Genomic DNA, 12,593 nt, shown 5'->3' with positions numbered 1-12,593 from the left:
CTGGGCTATGCACTAAAATTGTGGTTGTGTGTTTTCTTGTTTGTACCCATTCTGACAGATTCTGACAGCCTCTCTCTGTCTCTCTCCCTCTCATGCTCTCTTAATTTCAAAATGACATTTTCTTTACTTTCACATTTTTGCTTTCTAGTGAACAAGCAACTTTAGCATAAATAAATAACAAAGAGTATAACTGAGAAGAAGAATTGAGCACAGCAATGGTTCTGAAATTCTGCAGTTAATATATATACATATTTAATGTTATAAAGACCTACTTACTAGGTATTAATTTTCTCCTTGGCATATGATCAGTGTAAATCCTATTACATCATCAGCAAAGTTGCATACAAGAATTTTTTAAACTATCATAACAAATCTCAGTGGTGGAACAATAGATGGTAGTGGATGATATAAAAGGACGCTTATAGAAATTAAGTGGCTTATTCAAAGGAGACTCGATCAGATAAGATAAGCAGTGACGAGTTAATTTTCAATGTTAAAGGCTGTAAAGAATTTGGGAACCAAACCTTCAGCTCATACATATCACAGAATCATAGAATGGTTTGGGCTGGAAGGGACCTGAAAGACCACCTAGTTCCAACCCCCTGCCCTGGCCAGGGACCCCTTCCCCCAGCCCAGGTTGCCCAAAGCCCCGTCCAGCCGGGCCTTGGACACTCCCAGGGAGGGGGCAGCCACAGCTGCTCTGGGAAACCTGGGCCAGGGCCTCACCACCCTCACAGGGAAGAACTTATTCCTTATATTTAATCTAAATCTGCCCTCTTTCAGTTTAAAGACATTACCCCTTGTCTTATCACTACATGCCCTTGTAATTTTTACAAGTCCTGCTCTCAGCTTTCTTCTAGGCTCCCTTTAGGTACTGGAAGGCTGCCGCAAGGTCTTCCTGCAGCCTTCTCTTCTCCAGGCTGAAACCCCCCAGCTCTCTCAGCCTGTCCTCATAGGGGAGGTGCTCCAGCCCCCTGATCATCTTCGTGACCACTCTCTGGGCCTGCGCAAGCAGGTCCATGTTGTTATTATATTGGGGGTCCCAGAGCTGACCTGGTAGGGTCTCATGAGAGCAGAGGGGGAGAATCACCTCCCTTAACCTGCTGGTCATGCTTCTTTTGATGCAGCCCAGGATATGGTTGATTTTCTGTGCTGCAAATGCACCCTGCCAGGTCATGCTGAGCTTCTTGTCAACCCACACCACACAGTCCCTCTCTGCAGGGCTGCTCTCAATCTGTTCTCCAGCCACTCTGTACTTGTGCTTGGGATTGCCCCGACCCATGTGCAGGACCTGGCACTTGGCCTTGTTGAACTTCCTGAGGTTTGTGCAGCCCCACCTCTCCAGCCTGTCCATGTCCCTCTGGATGCCATCCCTGCCCTCCAGCGTGTCGACCGCACCGCACAGCTCGGTGTTGTCAGCAAACTTGCTGAGGGTGCACTTGGTCCCACTCTCCCTGTCACCAACAAACATGTTAAACAGCACTGGTCCCAATACCAGCCCCTGAGGAACGCCACTTGTCACTGCTCTCCACTTGGACATTGAGCTGTTGACCGCAACTGTTGGAGTGTGACCATTCAGCCAATTCTCATCCACTGAGTGGTCCATCCCTCAAATCCATGTATCTCCAATTTAGAGGCAAGGATGTCATGTGGGACAGTGTCAAATGCTTTGCACTATCTGTGTAATCCTCCCAATTTCAGTGATAGTATTTTTTATTAGTTGGACATCTTTATTACATGGAATATCTTAGATACAATTCACCTTTGTATTGGGCACAGTCTTTTTTGATATATTCTCCTTTTATTTTCCCAGAATGGAGGAATTGTGCAGACGTATAATGATGGCTGCTGCAAGACTTGTAAGTGATGAAGGCTGCAATATCTGCTAGTTTGGCTTTGGTTTTGGAGGGCTTGTTTTTTTTAACCTCAGTTGCTGCGACATAAAGAAGGAAAAAGCATGCAGTCCCCCCACAAATCACATAAAATTATTATAGTTGCCTAACTATAACCTATTAAAAGGTCTTGCTTCATTTGGCTGCTGACTTGGTGATTTTTAACATTGTTGTTCTGGAGTATAACCAAATCTCTCCAAATACAACCTATAGAAGATGAAAAATTATCTATAGTTTAGCTATAAGTAATACTGATGTTAGCAACCCTTATTTAAAATTGACTTTTTAATATCTGGGAATACATTCACATTTTCTGAGTGTGTAACTTTAAAATATAATGAATAGTGATGCAAGCTTATATAAAGGTTTTATAATTTATGCAATTTAAAAATTCAATTGAGAAGAAACTGATTTTCTCTGTAGTTTTGAACAGGAAAGGTTTTATTTTCAAGGTATGTTATTATATATACACAAAAATAAAACACTGTTGTGTAAGACTAATTGTGTACAGCAAGAACTTGTTGACTGCCACAGAAAATCCACCCCCTTTTTTCTGGCCTTTTTTGTGTTCAATGTTAGAGTTAAAATATATAAGCAAATTAGATATTGGAATTTTTTTAGACAAACCTTTACTCAGTAATAATGAATAGGAAGTCACATACTTACATATTGCACAGTTACTAAATAAAATTCAGAAGTGCAATGTATTGTAAATAATTTGGCCATATAAGGGGAAATATTCATATCTATCAAGTACAGAACAGTACTCAAATTTCCAAGTTACACAAAGCTTTGGAAGTGAACTGCTAGTATTGTTGTTCTATTGTATGCAAAACATAGAAAATAAAAGCTATTTTAATACAACAGAATTTTTTTTTTTTTCAGAATGAGAATCAGCATACAAAAGTAACACACCAGAATTGTGCTAAAATCTTACTAATCAATATTCTTCCTCTAATAATAGAAGCTATGTTGAAAAACATTTAACGATTCTGCCCCACTCCCCAATTAGGTTGGCTTCATTTAGAAAATTAGTCTAAAGAATTAATGGCTACTGGTTTTCTGTTGACCAGGAAGATTTATAATTTTGGCTATATTCTGTGGCCTCAGGAAAGGCATCGTTATACTTCAGAAATACTTGCTGAGGTGGCTGCTAAAAAACAGATATAATTCATACAATTGTATGTTATTTCATTTTTATTTTAACTAAAAGCATGTGCCATGTGGTGAAGCAGTTAAAAGGAATATTTATAAACAGAGCTTGCAACATCTTGGTGGTTTAATGGGAACAAATAATCTTTCCGAAAGAGCTTGATTCAATGCATGCAAAGTGAGTGCATATACTTAATTCTTACCTTGCCATAGAGAGACTCATTGCAAAAGTTTGGTTTACAAGGAAGCATCATTCCAGTTTTGTGTTAACCAGGAGAGTAATAAAGTTTAGGCCACCTTTAGTGAGACCTGAAACAGCTGCAGAGTTTCTAAATTTGGAAGACTAACAGGAAAGCTCATCATCTTTTGCTGAAAGAAAAATTGCAGTTGGCAGTGTAAGAATTAATGAAATGTCATTTATATAAAAATGTTTTTATTTCACAAGAAACTTATATTCCTAATGATTCTGCCAGGTTCTGGATTGGGTCTATTACCCTTTGCCATTAGTCCAGTAGTGCCTACTGGTAGTATTAATTGTGAACCAGGTATTATTTTTAATAATGTATTTTCCTTTTTTTAATAATAGTGTAAACACTGCTTGATATATGTGTATAGCTGTCATCACCTTTAAATGTTACCACACAGTTAATGGTACCAGGCCTGATACTGAGAGATGCTGATCCCCCGCTGGCTTCCCGAATCAGTGGTATTCTAAAGCCTTGTTAGGGTTCACTGCTCAGCACCTGTCAGAATTAGGTTCATCCATTTATGGTATATGCTGCTGACGGTTCTTCCTGCTGTTCATTTCTGAAATTGCTTTTAATATGTGAACTTGCTGTACAGAGTAGTTGTAATAAGGAATGTTACTTTAAAAAATATCATCCTGAATACTGTTACCAAGAGATCCTATATCTGATCTCAGGTCTCTGAATTTAATGACTGAACTGTTTTTGCCTTAAAATAGAGCAAGAGTGTGCATTATTGCCCAGTCTCACCTTTGCAAATATGGATTTATGTTGTATTTCTTCTTTGTCACAAATACCATGTTTTACAAAGTTATGAAAACGTTGGGGGGGGGAAACATACGATTACAATCGTGTTAATAAATACTCTTTACACCAGAAATTACAGAATGTTACAGAACTGTTGCATTAGGAGCATAATTCTTTGCTTTTAAGGATAGGTAAGTCACAGAAACTCCTTACTCAAATAAGGAGTGAATAATACCAGCACACCTGATACTGAATGCAGATCTTGACAGTTGAAGGTGGGAGAGAGAAAAGTCTAGCAGCAGAGTTTTCATTAGGCATCAGCACCTTATACACTGAAATGTCATATATCTCTATGACTTGTAGAAGTACAAAGGTTGCATTGTCTACACATATTCATGCTGGCAAACGCTTTCTGAGATATCACTTCTTTTTATTAAGTGTTGCTGAGGAAGAAAAACGAAGATACTGTAGGCTAACAGCTTCGATCATACAGTGGTCTGTTAGTTCAGTAAGAGAATCTTGTTTGATCCTGCAATGCGCAGATTAAAATCTAGCTGTGCTCTGCAGCCAGCCTAATTTTTAAATACCAACTGGAGCTGTGGTTGTAGAATATCTTGGTTACTCAGACCTCATTTGTCTTATAAAAGTGCTCACAGGATTCTGGGGAACAGCAAACTTGTTCTTTTTGTGTACACCCAACCGTGAAGGCATCTGCTGAAAGTGGAGAAACTCTGCTGCATAGTGCTACTTATTTTATATGCTGGATATCCAAAATGGTTGCCTAACAACACTAATAGATGATTTTGATGGGTAGTGAAATAGGAGATCTAAATAACTGCTCTTACAGAGATATTAACAACAGTCTGATATGGAGTGCAGCATGAAAGATTGTATGTTTAACTGTTTCAGTATTATATTATGATTTTTGTTATGTTAAAAATGGCTTTACACTGTACAGCTTTAGTTTTCAATAAAATAAAAAACCTCTTATGAATATCTCCCAGAATGTATTTAAAAATGCAGTATTTCCCTAATCCTAGATCAGTACGTTGACTCGGTGCTACACACTTAACTTCTGTTGGTAAAAACTGTACCATATTTAGCAAATATATGCATCTCTCTCTTTCAAAGCTTCCGTGAAGGACATCTTTCTCAAAAATACATTGAAATTATGCAGTTGTATTTAAATTTTAAACATTCAAAACATCATCAAGGTTGTAATCACATTCATAGCTTTTCCTTCTCAGATGTTAAGTTCTGAATATTTTCTAAAATGCAGAATCAAAATCTTATTTACTTGCAATATTCCTCTTAAAATAGAATTAATTATAGTACTATTAAAAATTCTAATTTCTCATATGTCTTGCCATATGTGCAATTTAAAATCATACTATTATTTTAATATTTATAAAATCTGTATAGTTTAATGGGCCACTTGATGCCTCAGATGTGCCAGCTATAAAATCAATAATTCTGCACAGGAAGTATTTATTAATATATGAAGTTTTTTCCTAAAGAATTATTTAATTATGGAAGTAATAGTTTCAGTGTGTATGTTAATGAAAGCAAAGTATAATTCTTAAAATTATTTTAATAGTTTAACTTTTCTAGTAGCAAAAACAGTACAAAAAAATGTATTGATTCAGTATGCATTTTCTGTATTTTATCAGGCAAAAAGGAAGAAAGGATCTGCCAGAAAATGACAATCAGGACAACCATAAGAAAAAATGACTGTATAAGTCAAAGCCCGGTAAGCATAAAAGGCCTGTGTTTGATGCTGGGCCTATGGCATGCCAAATAAAGTATTATGAAGTGGGCTATAGCTATCAACAAGCAACAAAAAATGCTGCTATCTTCTCAGAAGCAGACCTTTGACCCTAGAAATGTTATCCTACTTGTGAATGGAGTAAAATTAGCTGTTCCTATGGCTGGAAGACTGAGCCCTCCTACCTGGAAAAACATCTGGCTTCAAATGAAAAGTACACAGCATAACTGCTTGTAGCTAACAAAGGCATTGAACCCTTCAGCATGAAATAACGTGCCACTCTAAAAGAGGAGTAGAAATGCTTCCACTTAGGATGTGATGGAAACATTGCTGCATTCCTCTCTGAAGACTTTTAATCTCTGGGTGTCTTCTCCTCCACATAGCATTTGCCTCCATATCTTAAATTTATGATCCCATTTATTTATGGGTCTACTTAAGACATCTTATTTCTCAGCTTTGGTGTAACCCCATCTACAAAACCCAGGACAAATCCAATCAGCGAATGTGTTTCTCATGTAGCACTTAAAGGAGAATCAATCAACACGTTATCCTGAGATTTCCTAAAGGCCTCTGGTAAGATTCTGTTGAAGAACCTAACCAGTCATAAGTCAAGAGGCAAAATATCATCACAGATTGAAAGCTGAGCAGGTTAATTTCCATCCTAATAGAAGGTCAACAGTGACACGTCCAAAGTCAGTAGTAGAAATAAATGTGTGTGGTGTATTTATTTAGTTTTAGAAGCAGGGTTGGTAATGAGGGAGTATAAATACGTAGATGAAATTACAGTTACTTGCCGTAGTTAAGAGGAGAGATGACTGTGGACAGCTTCACAGTTACTTCAACAACCTAGGTTATGGAACAGCCATATGACAAAATGAAGACATGGTATTGACTAAAGCAACAAATGATGAAAAGAAACATTTAGTCAAACCTCATAGGTTTTTTAATTATCTGAAAATGACCTTGCCCTTGCATCCAGTTCTGTGAAAACCCCTCTTAAATGCTCTCCAGCAGACTGAAAGGCTAATTAAGAGTTATGACATTTATTTAGGTAATAGGATAAGGAGTGCAAAGAAGCTCATTCTCGTGTCTCTTACAAGCCAATGGTGCAGCACTATTGAGGGTGCTCTGTGCAGTTACAGTCCCTCTACGCTGCTGCACAGTTGCAGAGGGTTCATAGAAGAGCAATGGGAATGTTCACCAGGTTGTTCCATGAATGGCACAACAAATGAAGCCTTCTATTTTATGACTTTCTACAGTCGATTCTTTATCTTTCCCTCCCCCTCTACCCGCCTTCGAAAAAGACCTACCCCCATCCCACCACCATCCATATTACAACCCACTTTCCCCAGTATCTTCTTGTTCCCCATTTCACTGATGGATGCCCACCCTTCCCACAGTCCAGATTCTCTTCACCCAGAAGTGCCTCCAGATTCTCATGACCTCAGAGTATCTATTCATATCCTTAGCTCCACTTCCCTCCCTCTCCAGCTCCCCCAGTGCAAAACCCCTGGCACTCTATTTCAATCGCAGGGTTTTGGCCCCTCCAAGGCGCTATCGCTACGGCTGGTTTGGAACTACATACATGTTTGGCCAGATTGATGTTGTCAAACTTTGGATAGAGCTAAGTATCATTACACTTGATTAGTTAATAACTGAGATTATTAGTTCTTAGGACAAGGTCTTTTTTTTTCCCCTGACAAATTTTAGGAAAGCTGTACAAGTAGCTTTTTGGTTTTACTTGTTTGGCTAAGGCCCATTCGTTCACAGGCTGTTTGTATCGGAGTGGATCAAAGCATCCTTCATATGCCTCACTTGCATAAACAATCAGATTTAAAACTATGACAGAAAGAACTAGATCTATTATTCTCAATTTCCCAGCATATCACTCTGCTTAAATTTTAATTAAAAAGTATCAACTCCTTTTCTGTCAGAGTATCAGCTGACCATTCACATAACGTAACAGTGAGAGGAAGCTTTGCCCTGCTGAAGTCTACAGCACAAATAATTTTATAGCCAGTCTTTTCCCTTGATGGTTTGTTACTGCACCTACTTTTTGGATATATTTGTTACAGTAATAACACAACTAGTATTGGTGTGCCCTTAGTCACAAGCATTATGAGTAAGCAAGGGAAATGCTTTTGCACTGATACGCTTTTCCTCTTGCACTTTCAATGAGAAGGATAGGCTTTCCTTTGCTTTGCTTAGAAGAATTTAACTTTTCAATGGTGAATATGAAAACAACATGAATTTAGCTATGCTGTTTTGAAGTTATTAATTTGTAAACTAGGGATTCGATTTTGGCATCCACAGCACAACATTTTGCTCAAGGTTAAGACAGAATACCTGACAAATAAAAAAAATAATATTAAGAGTGTGTCTACACTTAGAATGAATGTATTTTAGAAGATAAAATAATTTTGAAGACCAGAGTCCTTCTCAAATGTAAAAATGGGTTTTAATCACAAGTAAGTTTGAAATGCAGTATGTTTATAACAAAATCTGACATGTCTAATTTTAGTTCTTCTTTTACTCATAGATAAATGTGGCTTCTTGTGATGGAAAATGCCCATCTGCAACGATTTTCAGTGTCAATATTGATAGCCATTTAAGATTCTGTAAATGTTGTCGAGAAATTGGAAAACGTAATCTGACTGTGCCACTACGCTGTTCAGGAAATGGCACTGAAATTATGTACATCATTCAAGAGCCGATAGACTGCTCATGCCAATGGAACTAAACAGTACTGTGGATGATTCAGTCTGTGGATTATACTGTGGATGATTTAATCTGAAAAATTAAAATTAGTTTCCTTTCACCAGACTCTTTTTTTGACCTTGGATGGCTATAGTACTCTGCAGGGGAGGGAAAAAAAAGATGTCCTCAATTATGATTGATAATGTAATTTTTCACAGATTTAGTGAAGACGATGTTTGTTTTTCTTCAAATTTTCTTTTTAAATATTGGCATGTATGGAAATAAAAATATAAATCCCTTTGAACGAGGTATAATTTAGCCATCAACTATATCTACACAGTGGCTTTCCGATGAGCTGTTGAAAGCTGGCTAATGTCTGTGTTTCCAGTGTTTTAAAATTTTGGATTGTGGCTAGCTATGAAGTTCAGAATTTCTCAGTGGATCTTTTCCTTTTACTTTGAAACTTCCAGTTGAGAACCATCACTGGTCCCATGTTTAAATGGGAAAGAAGCACATTGGGATTTTGAGAATGACTGAACTAATTTATTAAAAAAATTGTGGGCTCAACTGAAACATTTTTTATCTTGCTGAAAAATCTATCTTTTGTCCATTAAACTGTTGTCAGTGACTGGACTCTACTTACACTGTAAATCACCGAGAAATGCCACAACTATGGTCTGTAAATATCTCTAGTGTATCTCCGGAGCATATAGTAGAATGGTAGTAACGTCTTTAAACATCAGACATTTAATTTTTATATATGTGATATATGTGAAGCATGACTAGGCAAAGGCTGAAGACTTCAAGTTTCTGTGCCTTTATTAACAATATCTAAAAGCTGTTTCTGATATGAAGGATTCTATATCAAATTTTCAGTTTTCACAAATAAAGAATTGGCTGTCTACTAGCTGTAGAGAAAGATTCTATGTATATATATTTATTAAAAAAAACAGGATACTGCACACTTTAACTATTCATAATGGGTTTCTTCATTTTCCAGTTAGAAGATTTGTGTTCAGTATATTTTTATAAAATACATAAAAATTGTTGTTTGTGGTTTTGTTTGGTTTGTTTTTTTTTTTTTTAATACTGAGATTTGGATGATTGACTGAATTTAGGATGCATAATTTTTGAGTCCAGGAAAAAAATTCAGGTAAAATATATAATTTGAAGGATTTAGCTGAGCTATTCACGTTCAATCAGGATGTGAAAGTCCATGATTCAGCACCTTAAGCTGAATATGCTCTCCCTTTTATTAAACATACTACATAATCTATTTTAAAAACTAAGGTTACAATTTTAGGCTTGTTTTTAGAAGATTGCTTTATAAATTCACTGATGAAACTGGTTTAAATGATGACAGTATTTTCCTTATCATGGAAATTGTTTCAGAATTAAAATACTTGTCTAAGAGTCTGAAAACTTTTTGACAAACAGTTTTTATTTCAAGCAGTCATCATTTAATTACAAAAAGATTGGATTATCACATTGGTTTATACAATGAAAAATAAGCAATATAAAATTAAAAAAACTTACAATCCAAGGCTACTTTGCTACTTTGTGTGAAATACCTTTAAATGTTTGCTGTATCTAGTTTGAAGGCTTATAAATAGCGTATACAGTGAAATCTGTCTTTACTAACAAGACTGTCATCTACTCATACATCTCTTTAAAAATACTGACATGGTTTAAAAATTAAAGAACAATCCATTGTATTATCAGTAAACTATTTAACCACTATAAAGAAATAGTGATCACCTAGCAATCAAAGCGCTGTTTTGAGAAAGCATATGCTCCATTTGCACGTTTTTATGACTTGTATGGCAGATATTTCAAGTTGTCTTATATATTAGGGCCTAGAATCAAAATATTCTGATATTGCTGTTGGAATTTGTGTACAGAACGTTTTCATGCAAGCCAGAAATGGAAATTAAATCATAGCCATAGCTGTAAAGTTTATGTACTTGTACAGCAAATTAAAAAGACAACTTTTAAAAGAAAAATACATCCTTAAGGCCTTTTGATTTATTAACATAGAGATAGGAATTCTATATTTGCATCAAGAGGGTTTGGCTGAAAACTTCATCAATTTAGCATCTGATAAATTACTTACAGAAGCTCCTACAAGATAGCATTTTTCCATATAATGACCAAACACTTGATGTGTTTTGATTAAACAGCTATGCTTTTTATAAGCAATGTGCTTTTCTAAGATTTCGAATGGTATTTGTAATTAAAGAGAAATTAATAAACATTATTTTGCATAATGATAATAAATGTGTTGATTTAATTAATTTACCTGTGCCACTAAAGATGAATGGTAATGCAAAATCTTAGACAAACCTGGAAGTTATAAAAGCAGTTATGCTTAAAATGAACTCCATGATAACCTGTAATAGGTAAAATGGTATTAAAAGATCTTTTTCCCACTTACTCAATTCAGTCTTTTAAGTGCAATAATCAGTAGGAACTGTTTCAGGATCCTCCCTGAGCCTACATCAAAATCTTACATCTTCAGTGGAGCTGGATATGGTCTAAGATTGCCTTTCATTTTACAATTAAACTTAAAATTCAGGCTGCTTTGGCCTGGTCAGAAAATGAACATCTATTAAAACTTGTGAACCATTTTCTGGACAGCCACCCCACCCCCATTAGCCCCATGAAGGTGACAGTGGCATAATGCAGTACGTGTTACGTAACGTGAACCAGCCCTCGCAGGCCTTGCAATGGACGGAAGGTTTGAATGAGCCGGCAGCGTGGCGGGGCTGTTCTGCTCCAAAGGTTTTCTTTGTAACTTAAATATAAATGTAGGTGCAGTTCATGGTTCCGTCTTGGATTCCTCATCTCTCCTCAACTCTGCATTCCTGCCTCAACCCCTCAGCCCCAAACTGCGGGCAACCCTCGTTGCGCAGGCATCTTGTGAGCTGCTTTAGAAAGCTGATCCAACTCAAACCTAACCTATTTAAATAACAAAATTAATTAATTGTTATTGACTAAAAGAGCTTTAATACCCACAGAGTTCCCTCCCTTCCACTCCCCTTGGAAACTAAGACTCGAGGAACTTCTACTCCCCCAGCAGAAAGGCTGGGAATGCCTGCCTCTCTGAAACTCCCACGCTGGCACGGGAACGCGCGAGGAGCTGGGGGGAGGCTGTGGGGCAGGACACTCCAGCCCTGCCCTTTCCCCCTTTCGTAGCTGGTTGCACTTGTCCTTCACTCCCACATTTCCACTGCTCTGCTCTCCAACTTATGCTCGCAACAGGAATTCCACAATACAAAGCCTTACCCATAAAACTATGCATTTTTTTTTTTCCTAGGGATTAATGTAAATCTATCTTTACACTTAGAATCAGATTGTAACTAAACATGCTTCTGTAAAATAGTAAAGCTTTGACCATATTATTTATAATATCTGACTTTTATAATTCCATTGCCTTATTACCAAATCATTTAAGACCAATTCTTGCCCCAGTACACAATCAGAATTTGTGACACAACTTTTAATATTGCATTTAAGCCACTTACTGTGTGCTTTCATTAATAAAATTCAAGATGTTGAGTACAGCTATACAGGCGGCTAATATTCTCATTTTTAGCTAGCCAAATCTGTACACTAAAAATCAAAAGTAAAACTTAATACATTCGCATGATTTATTACTTTTCCACATTGCAGGCAGAGGCCTGCCCAAATACATGTACCTGTGAATCAGTCAAAAAGCTATTTGCACTGAGGTCTTCGTCACTACTTTCTTTTGAGAACAGGATCAGGCCTGAAATATGGTGTTTGAACATAGTAACAAACCATGTAATATACTGAAAGGTGGAGGCTTTTACAAGCACGCAGTCCAGCGTGACAAATGGTCACTGTGCTGTTCACTGTGCTTAAACAGTCACAAACTGCTGCTTCAGATGTGGCTCCTTTCTTCATTTTCTCTCACTCCATTTTTCCTGACACAAAATTAATTTTTTTCTCTTGAACTTCTGCACTGTTGATGAACTCAGCTTATAGAGCTTGGATAATTATTTTTTTTTCACTTGTGCATTGCTTCTGTATGGTTCTTTCCACTTCTTCTTCAATCTCTCCTTTCATAGCAAT

The 12,593-nt window shown here is 36.9% G+C and overlaps 1 protein-coding gene across 1 annotated transcript in view; it reads left to right on the top strand.

Moving 5' to 3' along the window:
- OTOGL (otogelin like) overlaps nt 1-10,731 on the top strand; it is a 107,875-nt gene extending 97,144 nt beyond the window's left edge. The window contains exons 56-58 of the mRNA XM_042793212.1: nt 1,814-1,859; nt 5,707-5,786; nt 8,341-10,731. Coding sequence (XP_042649146.1) covers nt 1,814-1,859; nt 5,707-5,786; nt 8,341-8,541 — 327 coding nt within the window. The 3' untranslated portion in view covers nt 8,542-10,731. The remainder of the gene's footprint in view (nt 1-1,813; nt 1,860-5,706; nt 5,787-8,340) is intronic.
- The last annotated feature ends 1,862 nt before the right edge of the window (nt 10,732-12,593 follow it).

The sequence above is a fragment of the Tyto alba genome, unplaced genomic scaffold (genome assembly GCF_018691265.1).
Source record: "Tyto alba isolate M040663 unplaced genomic scaffold, T.alba_DEE_v4.0 Super-Scaffold_2, whole genome shotgun sequence".
Taxonomy (NCBI): Eukaryota; Metazoa; Chordata; class Aves; order Strigiformes; family Tytonidae; genus Tyto; species Tyto alba.
This window is presented reverse-complemented; position numbering and strand designations above follow the sequence as displayed.